This window comes from Denticeps clupeoides, chromosome 6, assembly GCF_900700375.1.
Source record: "Denticeps clupeoides chromosome 6, fDenClu1.1, whole genome shotgun sequence".
Lineage (NCBI taxonomy): Eukaryota > Metazoa > Chordata > Actinopteri > Clupeiformes > Denticipitidae > Denticeps > Denticeps clupeoides.
In genome coordinates, this window is record NC_041712.1 from 9,749,398 (window position 1) to 9,765,197 (window position 15,800).

The following is a 15,800-nucleotide window of genomic DNA, read 5'->3' on the forward strand; positions in this document are numbered from 1 at the left end:
CAATACAACTGGTGATTTACATACAACTGGTGATTTAGAATTTTAGGAGTGGAGCGGGGCCAATGAAGTTGTTTTTTTTTTTATTGCAGTTCTCCTCATGACCACACGATGTCACTTGGTTCAACATTTTGATATAATTTCATTATTTTTCCAAGATGTGTGCATCTTCCAGTTGAGAGAAGAGGAGAAGAAGAGGACTCAGCACCATATATCTCTACAGTACAAAAATACAACTTTAACATCAGTACATTAAGTGGACACGCTCCAAAACTGTAGATTGTCCATGTAGTGTGGTTCAGGAGCCACCTTGTTGTGTGCCAAATGTAGAGAACATCTCTATTCTCAATACCTGGGGAGTGTCCGTGTTGTTGACTACCACACCAATACATAAATAAAAATGTTGTTCAGAGTTAGGTATGAAACCAAGTTTATTTATGCTATTAATGTTTACTTTTGCAGCATTGTTACATTTTCAACATGAAATAAACTCAAAATGCAGTCAGAGAGTCCTCTGCTGGTTTTTGTTCTTAACTTGCACTGTGGTCTGAAAAAAATATATATATTCACTAAGATGACGTCTGTAGTCCGTGTGTATTTAGTGGCTCTTCACATGCTTATAAAAAAGAAGAGCGTTCAACCTCGACGTAACTCAGTCCGCACTGATTAAAGTGGTGTTCTTTCATGGCCGTGGTCATGGGAGTGTGGTGACGAGCCAGGAGGAAGCTGTTCATGTCCCGGTGTTTGGCGTGTTCTCGTGAAGGCTCTGAAGAGCAAGGTCGGTCCACTTCATCTCCTGCTCCTTCACAGACTCTGTCGAGCCACCATTGTCCTGCTCGGCTTCAGGGAGCTCGCTCTGGGCGAAGGACAGAAAGAAGCGACCAGTTAGTCCCTCGTATGTCATTTTTGATACATTGTGTCACCGTGTGCTGTGCTGCAATGAAATGTGTCCTCTGCTTTTAACCATCACCCATGACTGGCACCCGGGGAGCAGTGTGTGGGTGGGCTTTACTCAGTGGCACCATGGTAGATCATGATTCAGACTGGCAACATTCTGATTATGGGTCGCTTTGGGATGGGACCTCTGCCCCAATCTACTGAGGACAAATGTAAGTGTGCACCGTGTGGCATGCTATGTACCACTTCCGGTATGTTGACAGCAGAATTCACTCTTATGTTACTTTAGCTAATCCCCCAATGAGCTTTTGTATTTCTTGACAGTAGAGTTGAATCAGTTCTTGAATGAATAGTAGCAGGGTTGGAAACTTGATATGTGTATTAAAGCGATCGTGTTACTGCTTCCCCTGAGGGATAATACGTGAACTCGATGAACTTGAACAAGGTCCGCGACCCCAGACGCGGCGATGGGCGCGCCAGGGCAGTAAAACAGATCCACGTTGTATTGTACTCCACCACTAAATTCTGATTCATAATCTGAGGGTTTCAACTAAATAAAAAGTGCATACGGTCCCCAAATCTATAAGCGCAGACCATACCACAACGTGGTCCAGAACAGCCACCAGGCGACATAAAGTGATAAATCAACGTTTACACAACGTTTTCAACTCGTAAACGGGCTCAGTGTGTGAGAATAAACCTGCCCTATCGCTGCTGCTGCAACCCAACCCACTAGCCCGAACCAGTCGGTGGGGTTTGGTTACCAGGGGTATGGTGACATCTTCGTACGGCAGCCGGTCCTCCCTCCAGGCGTCGTCGGTCAGGTCAAGGACTCGCCCGTCTCTCTGCACTTCGCTGTCCATCTTTGGTTGAATTTTTGCCGCTAGCTTAGGGCTAGCCGGTCGTGACGCCTGGTGTTGCCAGGTTGATATGAAAACAACATGCCGGGAACACAACAGCTTCAGCTCACCAATGTCAAAAATTCGGATGACTCAAAATTCGGTTTCGAACGTATTTATTGTATGTTACACATTTTCAACAGCATTCGGGCTTCAGGATGTCACTGTTGCTTAATGTCCTTCACAACAGACAAATGTGTTTCATCTAACCAAGAAAAACCCCGAGCCTTAACAGCGCTGACGATTTACTAAGGCTTGCAGGGAATCCCGGGATCTGGCAACAGCGACGGCCGCCTGGCGACGCCTTTACGTCACTTCCGGCACGGCAATGCGCGCTCCCCACATGAAGTGAGAAGAAATTGAGTTTTTAGCGAAGAAGCAGCGCGCTTCCTCTAAATAAAGCTTCTTAAAAACGAGCCGCGTCCGCGTCAAGGGAAAAAGTCGGAGCGCGGAAAACAAAACGCCGCCGGCGCGTCGTGCGTCTTTAAGCGCCCCCCTGCGCCGCCGTTGCGCCATGAGCAGATCCGAGCGGCGACCAATCAGCGGGCAGATGCGGGCGGGGCGTGACGCGGATTGGTGCCGATCCCCCGCGTCGCGCCGTCAGGAGGCCGGCCGGCCCCCCCCGCTTTCCCCCGATCCGGCGTCCGGGCGGCCGCGCAGTTCCTGGCAGATGCGGGACCAAATCTGCCGCCTGGACCAGGTTCGTGCTTCCTTCCGCGATTGGCTATTTAATTGTGGCAACTTTATATATTTTCAAACTCTCGGGGAGTGGCAACAAGTTATAATGGTGTCATTTATACACGAATTGTTTTTATTTTGCATGCGTAGTTTATACGTAATCAGATTTCGATGCCCATCAGAGTGATGCCCATTCGGTGCCAGCCGGGATCAAAGTCTCCTGTATTCTGTATTCCTGCATTTGTTGTGTTTGTGAGTTATCACATTAGAATGCGTCTGAACATATATTTCATATGTTTGGCCCATAACATAGTGAAGGATGGACCTTGTGCTCGACCTGGCAGATCACCACTTCTTCACGCCCTACGTGTATCCGTCCACCTGGCCAGAGGATGATCCCGTACGCCAGATCCTCAGCCTTCTGGTGGTCACCAACCTCGGGGCCACCACCTTATACCTGGGCCTGGGCGCCCTGAGCTACTACTTCGTCTTTGACCACAACTTGATGAAGCACCCGCAGTTCCTACAGGTTTGTGGGGTGTTATGTACCTAAAAGAAAAACACCAATATGCCCAAAAAATGTTCTTTTTTTTTTTTTTTTGTTTGTTTGTTTCCATTCAAGCATAATTTGCCTAGTAAACAAAATGACGTTCACTGGACAAACTGCCACCTCAGAATAAATTAGCCCGGCTACATTTTGGAAGAGTTTCTTTTTGGTGTGTGCGGTTTTGCTGAAATTGATTTTTGTGCAACAACAAAAAGCCGAGCGGACGGTTTCCATTCAGCCCGGTGAAAGAGCACAGCAGTTATCTGACACGGCCTGTTCTGCAGAAGCAGGTGCGGCGCGAGATTAAGTACGCCATGAGCTCCCTTCCCTGGATCAGCATTCCGACAGTGGCCCTGTTTTTTGCTGAAGTCAGGGGCTACAGCAAGCTGTATGATAACGTCGGCGAATCGCCCATGGGTACGGCGCCCGGCTCGCTTGCACGCTTTCTGCTGCACTTTCTTTGCGCTGTAAGCCGACGCTGCCTGACTTTCTTCCTTGCGCGTTCCAGGATGGACCGGCTTGGTGTTCAGCATGGTGTCGTTCCTCTTTTTCACGGACATGTGCATTTACTGGGTCCATCGGTTTCTTCATCACAAACTCATTTACAAGGTAGGTTAAACATTCAGCTGAGGTGGAATCAGCGTGTTGATTACCGGGCTACTAATGTTGCTGATATGTCGCTGATTTGTGGTCTATGGTCCTGCAGAATTTCCACAAACCCCACCACATTTGGAAGATCCCCTCTCCCTTCGCCAGCCATGCATTCCACCCTGTTGACGGCTTTTTGCAGGGGCTGCCCTATCACATCTACCCCTTCCTTTTCCCCCTGCACAAGCTGCTCTACCTGGGCCTGTACGTTTTCGTCAACATCTGGACCGTCTCCATCCATGACGGCGATTACCGTGTGCCCAGTCTCCTCCAGAAGCTCATTAACGGCTCGGCGCACCACACGGACCACCACCTGTTCTTCGAGTACAACTACGGTCAGTACTTCACGCTGTGGGACCGCATCGGGGGCTCCTACAGGCACCCGTCAGCACTGGCGGGACAGGGACCCCTCGACTGCGTCAAGAGACTGATGGGTGAGGCCAAGCTGGAGACCAGCAGGGGCAATGGTCATGTGAATGGGCGCACTGCTATGGTGAAGACCGATTAGCCAAAAAAAAGGAACAATTCCTATTCTGTTTCTATATAAAACACACAGCTCTTTCTATGATGGACTGACAAAATGTATAAATGAAATGTTTTGCACAACAGTGGCTGATTACCGTAGGAACTATGAGATTCATAACCTGAATAAACACAGAACATCATGAAATGTCTATTTTTGTATATTCTGAACAACTTCAGGCACTGACAGACACCTGCATATTTTTCTGAGAATAAAACAGATTTGTAATATGTTGAAACTGTAGTGCCTTGTCTGGGTTTATTGATGACATGCACACATGCAGAAACACTATTTTCCACAGCATGGCTTCATTTAGCGATGAATAATATTGGTAGCACATTTTGAGCTCAATGTGCAGACATGTTGATGTTTGTTAGGCTTCAGGGGATAAAATGTCCTCCTCTACCTCATAGTCAATTAGCTGCTAATGGCCGACATTTTTCACACTCACCATAGTTGCCCTATATAGCAGTCAGTTTTGATTGCTATATACTATACAATCTTTTATAATTATTTGTCTTTAATAAGAGGTTTACTTACATTTTAATGCATTTATCCAGTACAACTTACAACGTGCTTCCATGTTACCATCGATGAAGTGAAGTGATCCATAGTTGATCATTTTGCTCACATAAATATATGGACACGCACAAGGCAGTAACAAGCTTGGCACGATGTACTGGCCAATGTGCAAATTTTCATCTAAACAATGTTCTTGAGTATAAAAATTCTCACATCATACAGGGTGGTAGTAGCCTAGACCAGAAGACCCAGGTTCAAATCCCACTTACTACCGTTGTGTCCCTGAGCAAGACACTTAACATTAAGTTGCTCCAGGGGGGGACTGTCCCTGTTACTACTGATTGTAAGTCACTCTGGATAAGGGCGTCTGATAAATGCTCTATATGTAAATGTAAATGAACTAAACATCGCTGCCATGCAGAGACCGTTGATACTATGGTCATTATCTCACCCTCACACATGATCCTTATCTGCTTAGTTAAGGATCTTGTTACTCAGGGTGGCTCATCCCAGGCTCCAGTCAATTTGGAGTTGCCAGTTCACCTAGTGAACTCCAGGAGGAAACTGGAGAACCCAGAGGAAACCCACAGCAACACGGGGAGAGCATGCAAACTCCAAACACTCAAGGTCCGACCCGGGATTCAAACCTTGGAGGTGTGAGGCCACGTCGCTAACTGCTGCATCACCATTATAAAAGATCAATAAAACATGAGACAGCACTGTACACCACACTTCACAACCAGACCATATGAAAGTGCCAAATTATTTAGAATAAACAAAAATTATTGCATAAATATTTGTTGCTAACGGACACTGGACAGTATTTGTGAATTTGTGTTTTGTAAAGTTGTAAAGTGGGTACTTTTATAAGGCACAGAGCCATTCGGAGGTAAAGACCGCTAATTAAATCAGTGCGATGGGAAAAACAAAAGGAGTCCTTTATTATAAAATCATGAGTGTTGGTGTGCGTGTGTGCGCTTCTGATAAATTGTTCAATAAGCAGGACATACAGCACTCCGTCTCTGCAAGCCGCTCTCATTGTTCGCAGCTTCATTGTGTTTCTGTGAGTCTGTTTGCTTCTTTGTCCAAACACAGAGGAGTCAAATTTGAGGTAATTGAATAAAAATAAACAGGTGCGCCGTTCCACTGATAATGTGTTTGAGGTGCGGCGTCGTGGCGGCGGCGGCGTCGTCGCTTACACGCCAAACTGCAAAAATGACAACGTCCCGGGGAAAATGGAATTCAATTTGCATCAACCCGATACGGATGTGACCGCCTCGCTCCTCCGCTGTGGCTTGGCAACGACCCCCTCTTCTCCCCCTTCCCCCCCACGCACAGCAGAGGGCGACGTTGCATCGCCAGGCCTGAGCGCGGCCTAGCCCAGTTGCACCGCGCCGTGCAGCAGGTGAGGAGGGCGAGGGGATCATCTGCTCCACCCGCTAAACGCCACACAGCCGCTTTTCTGACTTCTGACAATCAAAAATTGAAGGAAATAATACTTATAAAAAAAAAAAGAAGCGACAGGAATGAATGACAGAGTGGGAAAGGCACCCAGCGTACGAGAGTATTTCCCTCCTCCCTCCTCTGCGGTACCTGGCAGGAATCCGCGAAGCAGCAGGCCGCGAGCAACGTTCGCCGTCCTCTCTTGCTTGTTTATTACGAGCGGCCGAGGGAGCGGATCCGTGCGCCTTCGTTTTCTTTTTCACATCGGGACCATGCATATTTTATCAAAAGGGAGGAGATTAAATATGTAGTATTATTCTATATCACAAAAAAAGAGGAGGAGAAATCGCACGGCTTCTGTCGGAATCCCATATCAGCGGCATCGAATGTGAAGAGCCGCTACCAAAACAAAATCCGTGTCTATGGCAACAGGTTTCCAATTCTATCCCGTCTCTGCCGCAGCCATGGAGCAGCCGGCGTGCCGATCCAGCCGCGGACGCTGTGCCGGTCAGAAAAGAAGCATTAGCGGGAAAGGAGCAGTGAAGTAATGGCCGCACTGAGGCCTGAAGCTGTGCCGCGTGACAGGTCTAAGTGTCAGATTCATGTTTTGACACGGTTCCATTACGGCCAAAGTGCCGCTGTGATTCAAAACCATTTGTACCGTAGTTATAAAAAAAAAAAAAACACGCAGCTTTTGCAAGTGAGATGTTTGACATTAATAACGCTCGGGAAACATGATGCATCTTGACACCTCCTGCAGAGTGCCGTTGCCATACTGCAAAATTTTCAAGTGAAACAAGGGATATCTTAATGCTGTGCATACGAATGGCACAGTTCCCACCATAAGCACCGGAACAGCAAGGCATCAGTGGGTGAGATCAGAAGATGAATATGAAAAGACAGATCAGACTCTCCAGATTTATTCCATGGTATTTACAGCTAGATAAACAATGTCGAACAAATATTATTTTATGTAACAACACCCAGTTTTTCAGTCACGCAAAAGCCTTGGAACAGGATAAGCAACAGATTGTTGCTGTTACCCTGGTTAGTACAAAATTGATTATTCAGTCATTAAGTTTCCTGGACATATACTCTCAGTTCATCCATGAACACTGCATTTCAGGAAAAAGGGTAGAGCAACATGAAGACCAGAGTGTTACATATGCACATGGGCAGTGTGCGTTTTGTGTGTGTTGCAGGTTGTGGGTGTTGCTGTAAGGGATTCTGGGTATGCGGAAATAAAAGAGAAAAGAAGCAGACCGCGTGTCGAGAGTCCGCGTGGTTATTCGCAAATAGCAAACATAACACAGAGTTCCTATGGGAAGAAAGCTCGTCATTGTGAACCTCATCAACGGTAAGGGGCTCATTGTTCAAAGGAAAACCTGAGAACAACAGTAAAATAGGGCGTACAGGAAGACATAAAACCACTGATAATCAGTAAAAAGTAGGAAAATGAGCCACAACTATAGTTGTTTTCCGTAACCTGTCTTAGTTTTAGTCGTGTCTTTGAGTCAAGCTTTTACGTCTTAGACACTCATTACCTAATAGAATAGACAAAACCACTGAAATCCATTTCATAATTATATTTTATTCATTACCTTATTATTATAATATTGTTACCTTATAGACTCAAGAAAGACCATTGCAAGACACTTAACCCTAAGTTGCTTCTGGGGGACACTGTCCCTGTAACTACTTATTGTAAGTCACTCTGGATAAGGGCGTCTGATAAATGCTGTAAATTATGATATATGTAAATAATCATACACACACATGATCATCCGTGAAGCATGGTGGAGGTTGTGTCACGGCTTGGGCTTACGAGGCTGCTTCTGGAACAGGATCTCAAGATGGTAGCAGCAGAACGAACACAGAAGTCTAAAGAAAGACTTTGTCTGGCGGGTTAACAGAGAAACACATTCAATTTACAATGAATGCGTTCAGACTGATCTTGAAGAACTTTATTATGCAGCAAGACAAAGATCCCCAACACACTACCAACTAAACCTCATCAGCAGGAAAAAGGGATTGACTGGGCAAGTTGATCATCTGATCTTTACCCAACAGGAGAAACGTATTTTACCTTCTGAAGAGAAGACAGAAGTGAGAAACTCTGAAGAATTGAAGTGAGCCTGGTAAAGCATAACCAGGGAAACCCAGGAATCTGGCATATGGCTCATGTGGGCCAATGTAATCAACATGTCTGGCTTTAGTTTAGTTCCATTCCAATACCTTTGCTCACCTGAAAACCTATGCAGTTTGATATAAACGTGTCTCCTGTTGTTTAGCATACATATTGCGGTTTTTAATGGTAGTAGCCAAACTCTTATTCATCTTTGTGTCCAGTTATTGTTTATACAAAGTATCTGTTGTGTATGATGTAGTATTTCATATATGAATATGTCATCAGTAAATCTAGAATTAAAGTTAGGGTGGGGAAATACACGGTCCACATCTCGATACCTGAAATATGCAAGTTGTCCATCTCCATCTCCAATTAATGTCTCTGAAATCACGTGGGCTTCAGTTATCTTCACAGAGTCTCCTCTGGGCACAGCGCTGTGTTCTGAAACCCACGGTTTTTCGTGGTGTGTGCTGCTCCATGGTCAAACTTTTTTTGTGACATACTGATAGAAACAAGGCATCGAAATTGCACAGGTCAGGAACGTTTTCTGGATGTTGAGTGGGGTGTCGGCTTTGACTGGCAGAGAAGTGAACCCCGAAAGCGAAGTACATGCTGTCTGTTTAACGTTAGGATTTATACTCGACTGTCACAATATAGTCATTTACTGCATTGCACATGGAACAAGCGCATTCAACATATCGCCCACATCTAATTAGAATTTATTAGGATTTACTTGACCCTTCTGCACACAAGGAAATAAAAGAAAAGAAGGACCTTGGGAAGGAGTGATACAGAGAGGGACCTCTCAAGGGTGGAGAGAACCTGCATGTGATGATTTGTCCAGGAAAAGAAAAAAAATATTGCCCCTCGAAACATTTGAGATGCTCATCATGTCACTGCATTTTCACACATAACCAGCCCTCATAGCTAAAATCCATCTTCTCAGAGGTCTTCATTATCCAGTCTATCCCGTTTAAAAATAGAGATTATTCTGAGCCGAGTTGTTTTTTTCTTCTTCTCCCAATCCAATCAAAATGCACTCTTTCCCATCCATAACTTGATGTGATGTTATTGATTGTGCGTTCTCCACACAGCATTTGTTGAATGTGGGAGCAGCCCACACAGGCTTCGGTAGGAGCTGAAGCATGCTGAGATTAAACCCCCCCCCACACCCCCAGCAAATGGTCATGAGTAACTAAAAGATAAAATGAATGCCGCTAATTTTCTCTCACTGATGTTCGGAGCCTTCAGAGCGCTGCGTGCGTTTCTCAAGTGTACACAGGTGTCTGGCATCTGTGTGTGAAAATGATGGTTGAGAAGAAAACAGAGGGAGATGGAGACAGAGTGTGGGGGCCGCTGGGGGGGTGGGGAAGGGGCGGGGGTGCGAGAAGAGAGAAGGGTTTATGAACCCAATCAGTGAACTTGAAAATGGTGTTTTATTTCACGCTGTGCAAAATGGGTTTATTATACTGTGGCTGTGCAGAAATGCGTGGCAGCGCATGTGACTCATTTGTTTCTTGGCAGCTCGCAGAGGTAAAGGAACTCATCATTTAAAAGTTCCCTCGCTCCACGAGGGAACGGGATGACGCTTTTTGGGATGCAGCTACTACTTCACCCACCGTTCATTGATCATTGTGTGAACCTGGGACAAGACGGAATACTCTTCACCGCGCACTACAGTCAAAACCCACATTCCTCATCCCGTCTTCATATCCTGTCTGCGTATCAACGTATCTCAGCGGGTGGGGAGCTCAGAGTGGGTGGCGGCTGATCTATGTGCGCTATCTTTCAATTACCGAATGGGACGGCCCCTACTACATACTAATAATAGCCCTTGGCTGTTTACTGACTTCCTTTCCCTTGAAAACCTCCCTGGAAGGAATGACCGTAGATCTTTAGAATCTTCTGAATGGCAGCACACCTGCTCCCCTCTGTTGTTTCTCTTGAAAGGTTGTTACGTCCGCTGATGGTCCAGAGCATTTTCACCAACAACTTACGGGTGCGGCGGGAAAAAAAACGGTGCTTGAAAGCAAGATCTCTCAGCGCGTAAAGAGCAACAGTCCTTTGCAGGCCACAGTGTCAGGTGCAGGTTGTTCTGCTGCGATGTTGCAGCACTTGATCTGAATAAGCACACCAGAAGTAACCTTCTTTGTTATCAGAGTGAGGTTAGAGGTGAGGCAGGGTCAAAATAAAATCCCGTGCAGTCTGATGCAATCGGTGAAGTGTGCTGAATATCTCACACACGGAGTCGAAGTGGAAAGCTTCCAAACATGTTCAATACTTTATAACTGGCCTCGGCGTTCAGCTAGCTGATAGTACAGCCCAGAGTACCTGCAACACCGCTGTGGAACTGACCTCAGCAAAGTTCAAACGCACATTATTTATGGCTTTCCCCTGAATTGTGAGATATGGGGCCGAATGTGGTATGAATCAAAACTTGCTTGAGAAGCTTGCTTGAGAAACAAACTGCTTGACACAAGAATAAAGTGCAGAAAGGCTAGTGAATGCATAATTTCAGAGCAATTTTTAGTGAGTTTTAGTTAGTGTTATCCCACAATCATCCTGAAGTCCAGTGGAAGTCCAGAGAAAAAAACTAATTAAGGAAATAGAGATGCAGCCAAAGAGAGGAAGAACTGAAGAACTGAAATATTTGGCCAAAGAACCACATTTTTTTCATTTAAACATGGTTAAATAAAAATAAAAATCTTAAAGAAAAGCAATGAGGTACAAAAGTATGGCCAGATGATGGGAGGCAACAGTGGCTGCAATGGTTCTATACATTATCCCCTTTCAGCTGATTCACTCATTACAATACAAGTATGACTGGGCATATAGTATATACATGTCGCATCCAGCAGAACCAAACTTGAAAGATCATGGGGAGCCCTAAGACTCTGGGCGGTAAAATCTGGGCTATAAAACTGTACGTATCAAAAAGCACAAGTGGTTGCCACTCAGATGTCTGACTCACTGACCGTGGGCACGAAGAGTGGCCAGAAGGTGGACACATCCCTCCCCACTTCGTGACTAATCCCCATCTTTATAAGCCAAGGAGATGGCGTCCACAATGCAGTGTGACAGATGTTGAGGCATTCCCTCTTCTGGCCTTGTGAAACAGACGAACAGCTGCTTGCTTAGAGGAAATCGTCTCACATAGACCCATAACGCCCACAGATAATGCTGCAAATGCTGCAAAAATAAAGGTTTTTTTGGTCAACTGACATAAAATGTGGAGGAGAAAGTGAGTGTAAGTCAAAGGCTAGGATGTCAGGAGGATGCCAGCATGACCTATATGACATATATGCTGGAGGGGTGAAGTATCCTTAACATCACCGGGTGCATACCGCATTCAGAAAGAGCCTGAAGGTTGCCCACTCGCCTGGCCAAGGCCAACTCTAGTAGTTTTCACATTTCACAAGTTTAATTTTCACACACAGATAGAAATGCAACATAACGAAATGCCGTCTAGAAGATCTGTGAGGTGCAGGCCTGCTGACAGATCGTATCATTTGCACACCTCTCAGGAGTGACGTAGTGGGTGAGCCACAGGCGACCGGCGCTGAAATGTTTATTTTGGAAGGACACCGTGTCTCTTGTTGAGGAGTTGTGGGTAAATGCATAGACAAGAGTGTTTGAGTATACGTGTGCCAGAGTGTCCACATAGAAAGGAACATCATAATCTGTTGGAGCGCAAAACAGAGGCCACTGTATGTTTTCTCTTGATGCAGCGAGATCTATATTTTCCCTCCCAGTCTGACACCATCTTGGCCTCTGTTGCCTCACATGGGGATCTTGCCCCCCTGTCCATACAACCTGGAACATGCTCTCAGGTACAGCAGATGACGAGCAGAAATGTCCCAGTGCCCCTCAGTCTCTGGTGATGTTTTTTTCAAAATTGTTTACACCAGCCATAAAACTATTCCACGGCGAGAAAACGGAGAACCACATCATGAGAACAGCAGAGGTTCTTATAAAGAACAATCCATATAGATGTAAATTGTGGCGGTTCACATGCTGGGGACGCTTGCTGGAGTCTCAAAAGACTCCACTTGTTTACACACGAGCACCATAATTCAGACTCAACTGTCTTGCTCATGTGAACATTGTGATTTACACGCTGTTTGCTGTTTTCTTTTGGTGCTTGCTCAGCAACGAAAAGGATTCTGAGCTGTATGCCTCACGCCCCCCTCAGCATCACTAATGACGTAACTGTATTTGGGACTTACATAAGGCGGGAAAATCCAGGACCATGATCATTTATCATTTAGACCCCCTACTTTATCTCCAAATTGTCTCCTCCCTGTCACGAACAAGGGCATGGTATGAATTATGGATGAATTACATTACATGAATTACGGGGGTTTACTGTACAAAAATTTGGACACCTCTAATGTGGACCATACCATTTGAACCACCTGGGTGGTAGGAGCATCATTCATTTTCTTCGAGTGACTTGTTCACTGTGTTCATCTGTCATGGTACTGTTTGCGGTGCATTGGTAAATGTCAGTAACCAGCAGAAGTCTAACCTGTTGAAATTTGTGAAAATTTTACAGTCTTTTAAGTGTTTCACCTACTATTGCAAGCTGACATCTTTAAAGGTTGAATTACTCACCATTGTCTTTCTGAGGTCAGGTGCAGTCAATGTTAGTTACGTTAACACCAGGCTTCTGAAATTAACTCACCACTTTGCTCTGAAACAACAATACTATGAGTGAAACCTATGTGCCTTAACACTGCCTTCGAACTGTTGTAAAGGCAGTACCCCCAATTATGGAGGGGACATTTGCACCCCAGACAAAATAGTAGTAGTAACCTAGTGGGTAACACACTCGTCTATGACCCAGAAGACAAGAAGTCACAGTTTCAAACCCCACTTACTACCACTGTGTCCCTCAGCAAGACACTTGTCTCCAGGGGGGACTGTCCCTGTTGCTGCTGATTGTCACCCTGGAGTCACCCTGGAAATAGGTGCCTGCTATATATTTCCATGTAACTGCAACAGTTATCTATCTGTGTTAATAAATGAGAAAGTATTCATTCCTCTAACTTATACTGTGCCATGTCTTGGTAACATTAGAACACGTGAAAATGCATGGATGATCATTAATTAAGTCAGATTAACAAGGTCAATGCAATCTCTGATGTCCACCCTGTCCACCATTCATTGACAAGTTGGATTCTGTTGTCGAGCTGACAGGCAGGCTTTTTAACACTAGCAATTAATTCAATTTCTGAATGACAACGTCGAACAAAAAAAAAAAACATATATATGTGTTTTTTTTCCATTCTGTGTGATTAATTAGATTAATTTCTAGGCCAGTTCTATCCCATCCTGTCCTTTCCCTCCATCTCTCGCCATCCCTCTTCTACCACACGCATACAGGTTTTGCTTGCCCAGAGTGGACAGAGTTCAAAGAACCGAAACACACTGAGCTTCCCGAAGGCTCTCTTCATCTGCCCAGCTGCACTCTCCCGCTAGAAACGTACTATTTATCCATCCAAATGAGTCCTTCTTTTCACCATGATCAAAATGCTCGCTGGGAAGTAAGTTTGTGAAATTAATCATCTCTGCAATGCACCATTCTACAAATCATGCAAGTCAAGTCCAGTGTGCATGGGCCAGGCGCCTTGCCACAGAATTTGCTTTATATCCTCTGCGCTTTTAATGAACTGGTGTGCTGGAGTTCCTCCATCTGCCTCTGCTTGCCACTGTCTGTTCTCAAGCCCACATGCTCGGCCGGCTCCAGCGCTTCCAGGCACCAACGTCTCTGCAGTGGCAATGGGCATCTTGCTGTGTGCACAGAGAGAAATATTGACAAAGTGTCTGGTGGTGAGGAAACCCATCTTATTATCTACAGGATGGCAGGGGTGGAACAGCACCTGGTGGCTTGAGAGAAGCCGGCATGTCTGTGCTCACAAATATGGGTAGCCTGTTTGAGGAAGATTCGGCAAGCGCCACTATTGTCCATCTCACTTGTTTGGTTGCTTCTGATAGAGGAATTGTGGCCGCCTTGTGTGTGTAGATGGAATCATGGCTGAATTTGCTCCTGTCAGTAAACCAACAGGGTGAAACGTAATGGATTTGGACTTCAATGTGTTTCAATACACTTCTAAACTCAATTATATCCAATGGATTCACTTCCCAGGCTTCGATCTTCAGATACAGATATCTGAGATATCTTGCGATATCACCATAAACATTTCGGTTTTTAGTTGTCCCTTGCAGAGACATTTTTTATCTGTTTATAACCCATCCTAATCATTACTTTAACTGTGACAAAACTAAAGACAAATACATAGTAATTAGGTAAATACCAGATAAACACATCATGTAAGTTTATGTTTCTATACAGTGACGTCCAGAGGCTGAACACTCATAGTCGGCACTCATGCTCCTGATTAGCAGGTCTCAATTGGAGCACCAGCAATCAGGACGTGTTAAAAAAACGAGTCAAGGCTGCAACATTGACGTGTAGACTGGTCTCTTACTGGTGGTTGAGGTCTTTAGATCCTGGCTTTTGGGTTAGTTTTAATTTATTCCTTTTCTGTTCTTCTTGGCCCTCTTGCCAGTTTGTGTTGTGAAATAAATCCCTGTTGTCCCTTCTTGCCACAACCCCAAGACGTGACAACAACCAGTGGGTTAGACATTCACATATGAACGAGAAGACCACAAAGTCACAGGTTCACACCCAACTTACAGCCATTGAATCCCTTTTAAGTCGATTTGGATAAATGTTCAAAATGTAACTTCTTCTGGACTCTTTGCACAAATCAATTTGCACAAAAGCTTTTTTCTCTTTGCATCTCAGCTCTTTTTACTTTTTTTTCTTTTTTTTAATCTTAAACATTGTCTTTCACTCATCTGCACACCTTCACCCTACCTGTTACACATATTTTATGTGAAAGACATAAAAGTATAATATTTGGTTATGTTTGCAATATTTGCATATTGTTCTTCATTGTATACTTGCAACATTTGCAATACTGTGGTCTGTAGCAGTCGCAAAAAGCATTTCACTGCATATCATACCCTGTATGATGTATGTGACAAATAAAATTTGAATTTGAATTTGAAATATCTGTTATTTGTCCCTGATACATTTTTAAGACAAAAGGTTGCTATAATTGGAAACTATGACAAAATCAAGTGTGGGAAAGAGGCTCCGATAGAGAGTGACAGGGAGACAACACCATGCAGACACTCTGACAGTTAATTAATGGGAAATAATTTTATTGTAGATTACTGTGTTTTTCTCAATAGTTCAGCTGCCCAACTAAAGGGATGATTTGCCCAAAAAATACCATGTGAACCCATCACATGGTATTGTGTGCTTTTAAATATTTTCATCTGGTTGTACCTGATTTTCCACTCTGTCAGACCCCAAAACGCATCACTATAAATTGTATTTGTTTATTGTAACACATTAAACTGTTCAAATTAATTCTACAATGCTAATTTTGTATGTTTTAATGGACTGTCCAAAGGATTCTTCTTCTAAGCTGTATTTGGTGGATG

At 44.6% G+C, this 15,800-nt stretch overlaps 2 protein-coding genes across 2 annotated transcripts; one reads left to right on the forward strand and one right to left on the reverse strand.

Annotated features, from left to right (window-relative positions):
* Positions 1 to 410: 410 nt before the first annotated feature.
* anapc13 (anaphase promoting complex subunit 13) lies at positions 411 to 1,813 on the reverse strand. The gene is made up of 2 exons (XM_028983169.1): positions 1,659 to 1,813; positions 411 to 853 (listed from the first exon to the last, which is right to left on the reverse strand). The coding sequence occupies exons 1-2, from the start codon at positions 1,755 to 1,757 to the stop codon at positions 728 to 730; spliced, it is 225 nt and encodes a 74-aa protein (XP_028839002.1). The 5' UTR covers positions 1,758 to 1,813; the 3' UTR covers positions 411 to 727.
* Positions 1,814 to 2,352: 539 nt separating this feature from the next.
* sc5d (sterol-C5-desaturase) lies at positions 2,353 to 4,427 on the forward strand. Its single transcript, XM_028984249.1, has 5 exons — positions 2,353 to 2,493; positions 2,785 to 3,000; positions 3,303 to 3,435; positions 3,527 to 3,627; positions 3,725 to 4,427. Exons 2-5 carry the CDS (start codon positions 2,791 to 2,793, stop codon positions 4,172 to 4,174), a joined length of 894 nt encoding a protein of 297 aa, XP_028840082.1. The 5' UTR covers positions 2,353 to 2,493; positions 2,785 to 2,790; the 3' UTR covers positions 4,175 to 4,427.
* The last annotated feature ends 11,373 nt before the right edge of the window (positions 4,428 to 15,800 follow it).

Excerpts from the sequence above, each read along its gene's own strand:
- anapc13 (XM_028983169.1), bottom strand. The coding sequence starts at position 1,757 with ATGGACAGCGAAGTGCAGAGAGACGGGCGAGTCCTTGACCTGACCGAC. Across the intron at positions 854-1,658 it reads AAGATGTCACCATACCCCTG|AGCGAGCTCCCTGAAGCCGA; the intron begins GTAACCAAACCC and ends TCCTTCGCCCAG.
- sc5d (XM_028984249.1), top strand. The coding sequence starts at position 2,791 with ATGGACCTTGTGCTCGACCTGGCAGATCACCACTTCTTCACGCCCTAC. Across the intron at positions 3,001-3,302 it reads AGCACCCGCAGTTCCTACAG|AAGCAGGTGCGGCGCGAGAT; the intron begins GTTTGTGGGGTG and ends CCTGTTCTGCAG. Across the intron at positions 3,436-3,526 it reads CGTCGGCGAATCGCCCATGG|GATGGACCGGCTTGGTGTTC; the intron begins GTACGGCGCCCG and ends TGCGCGTTCCAG.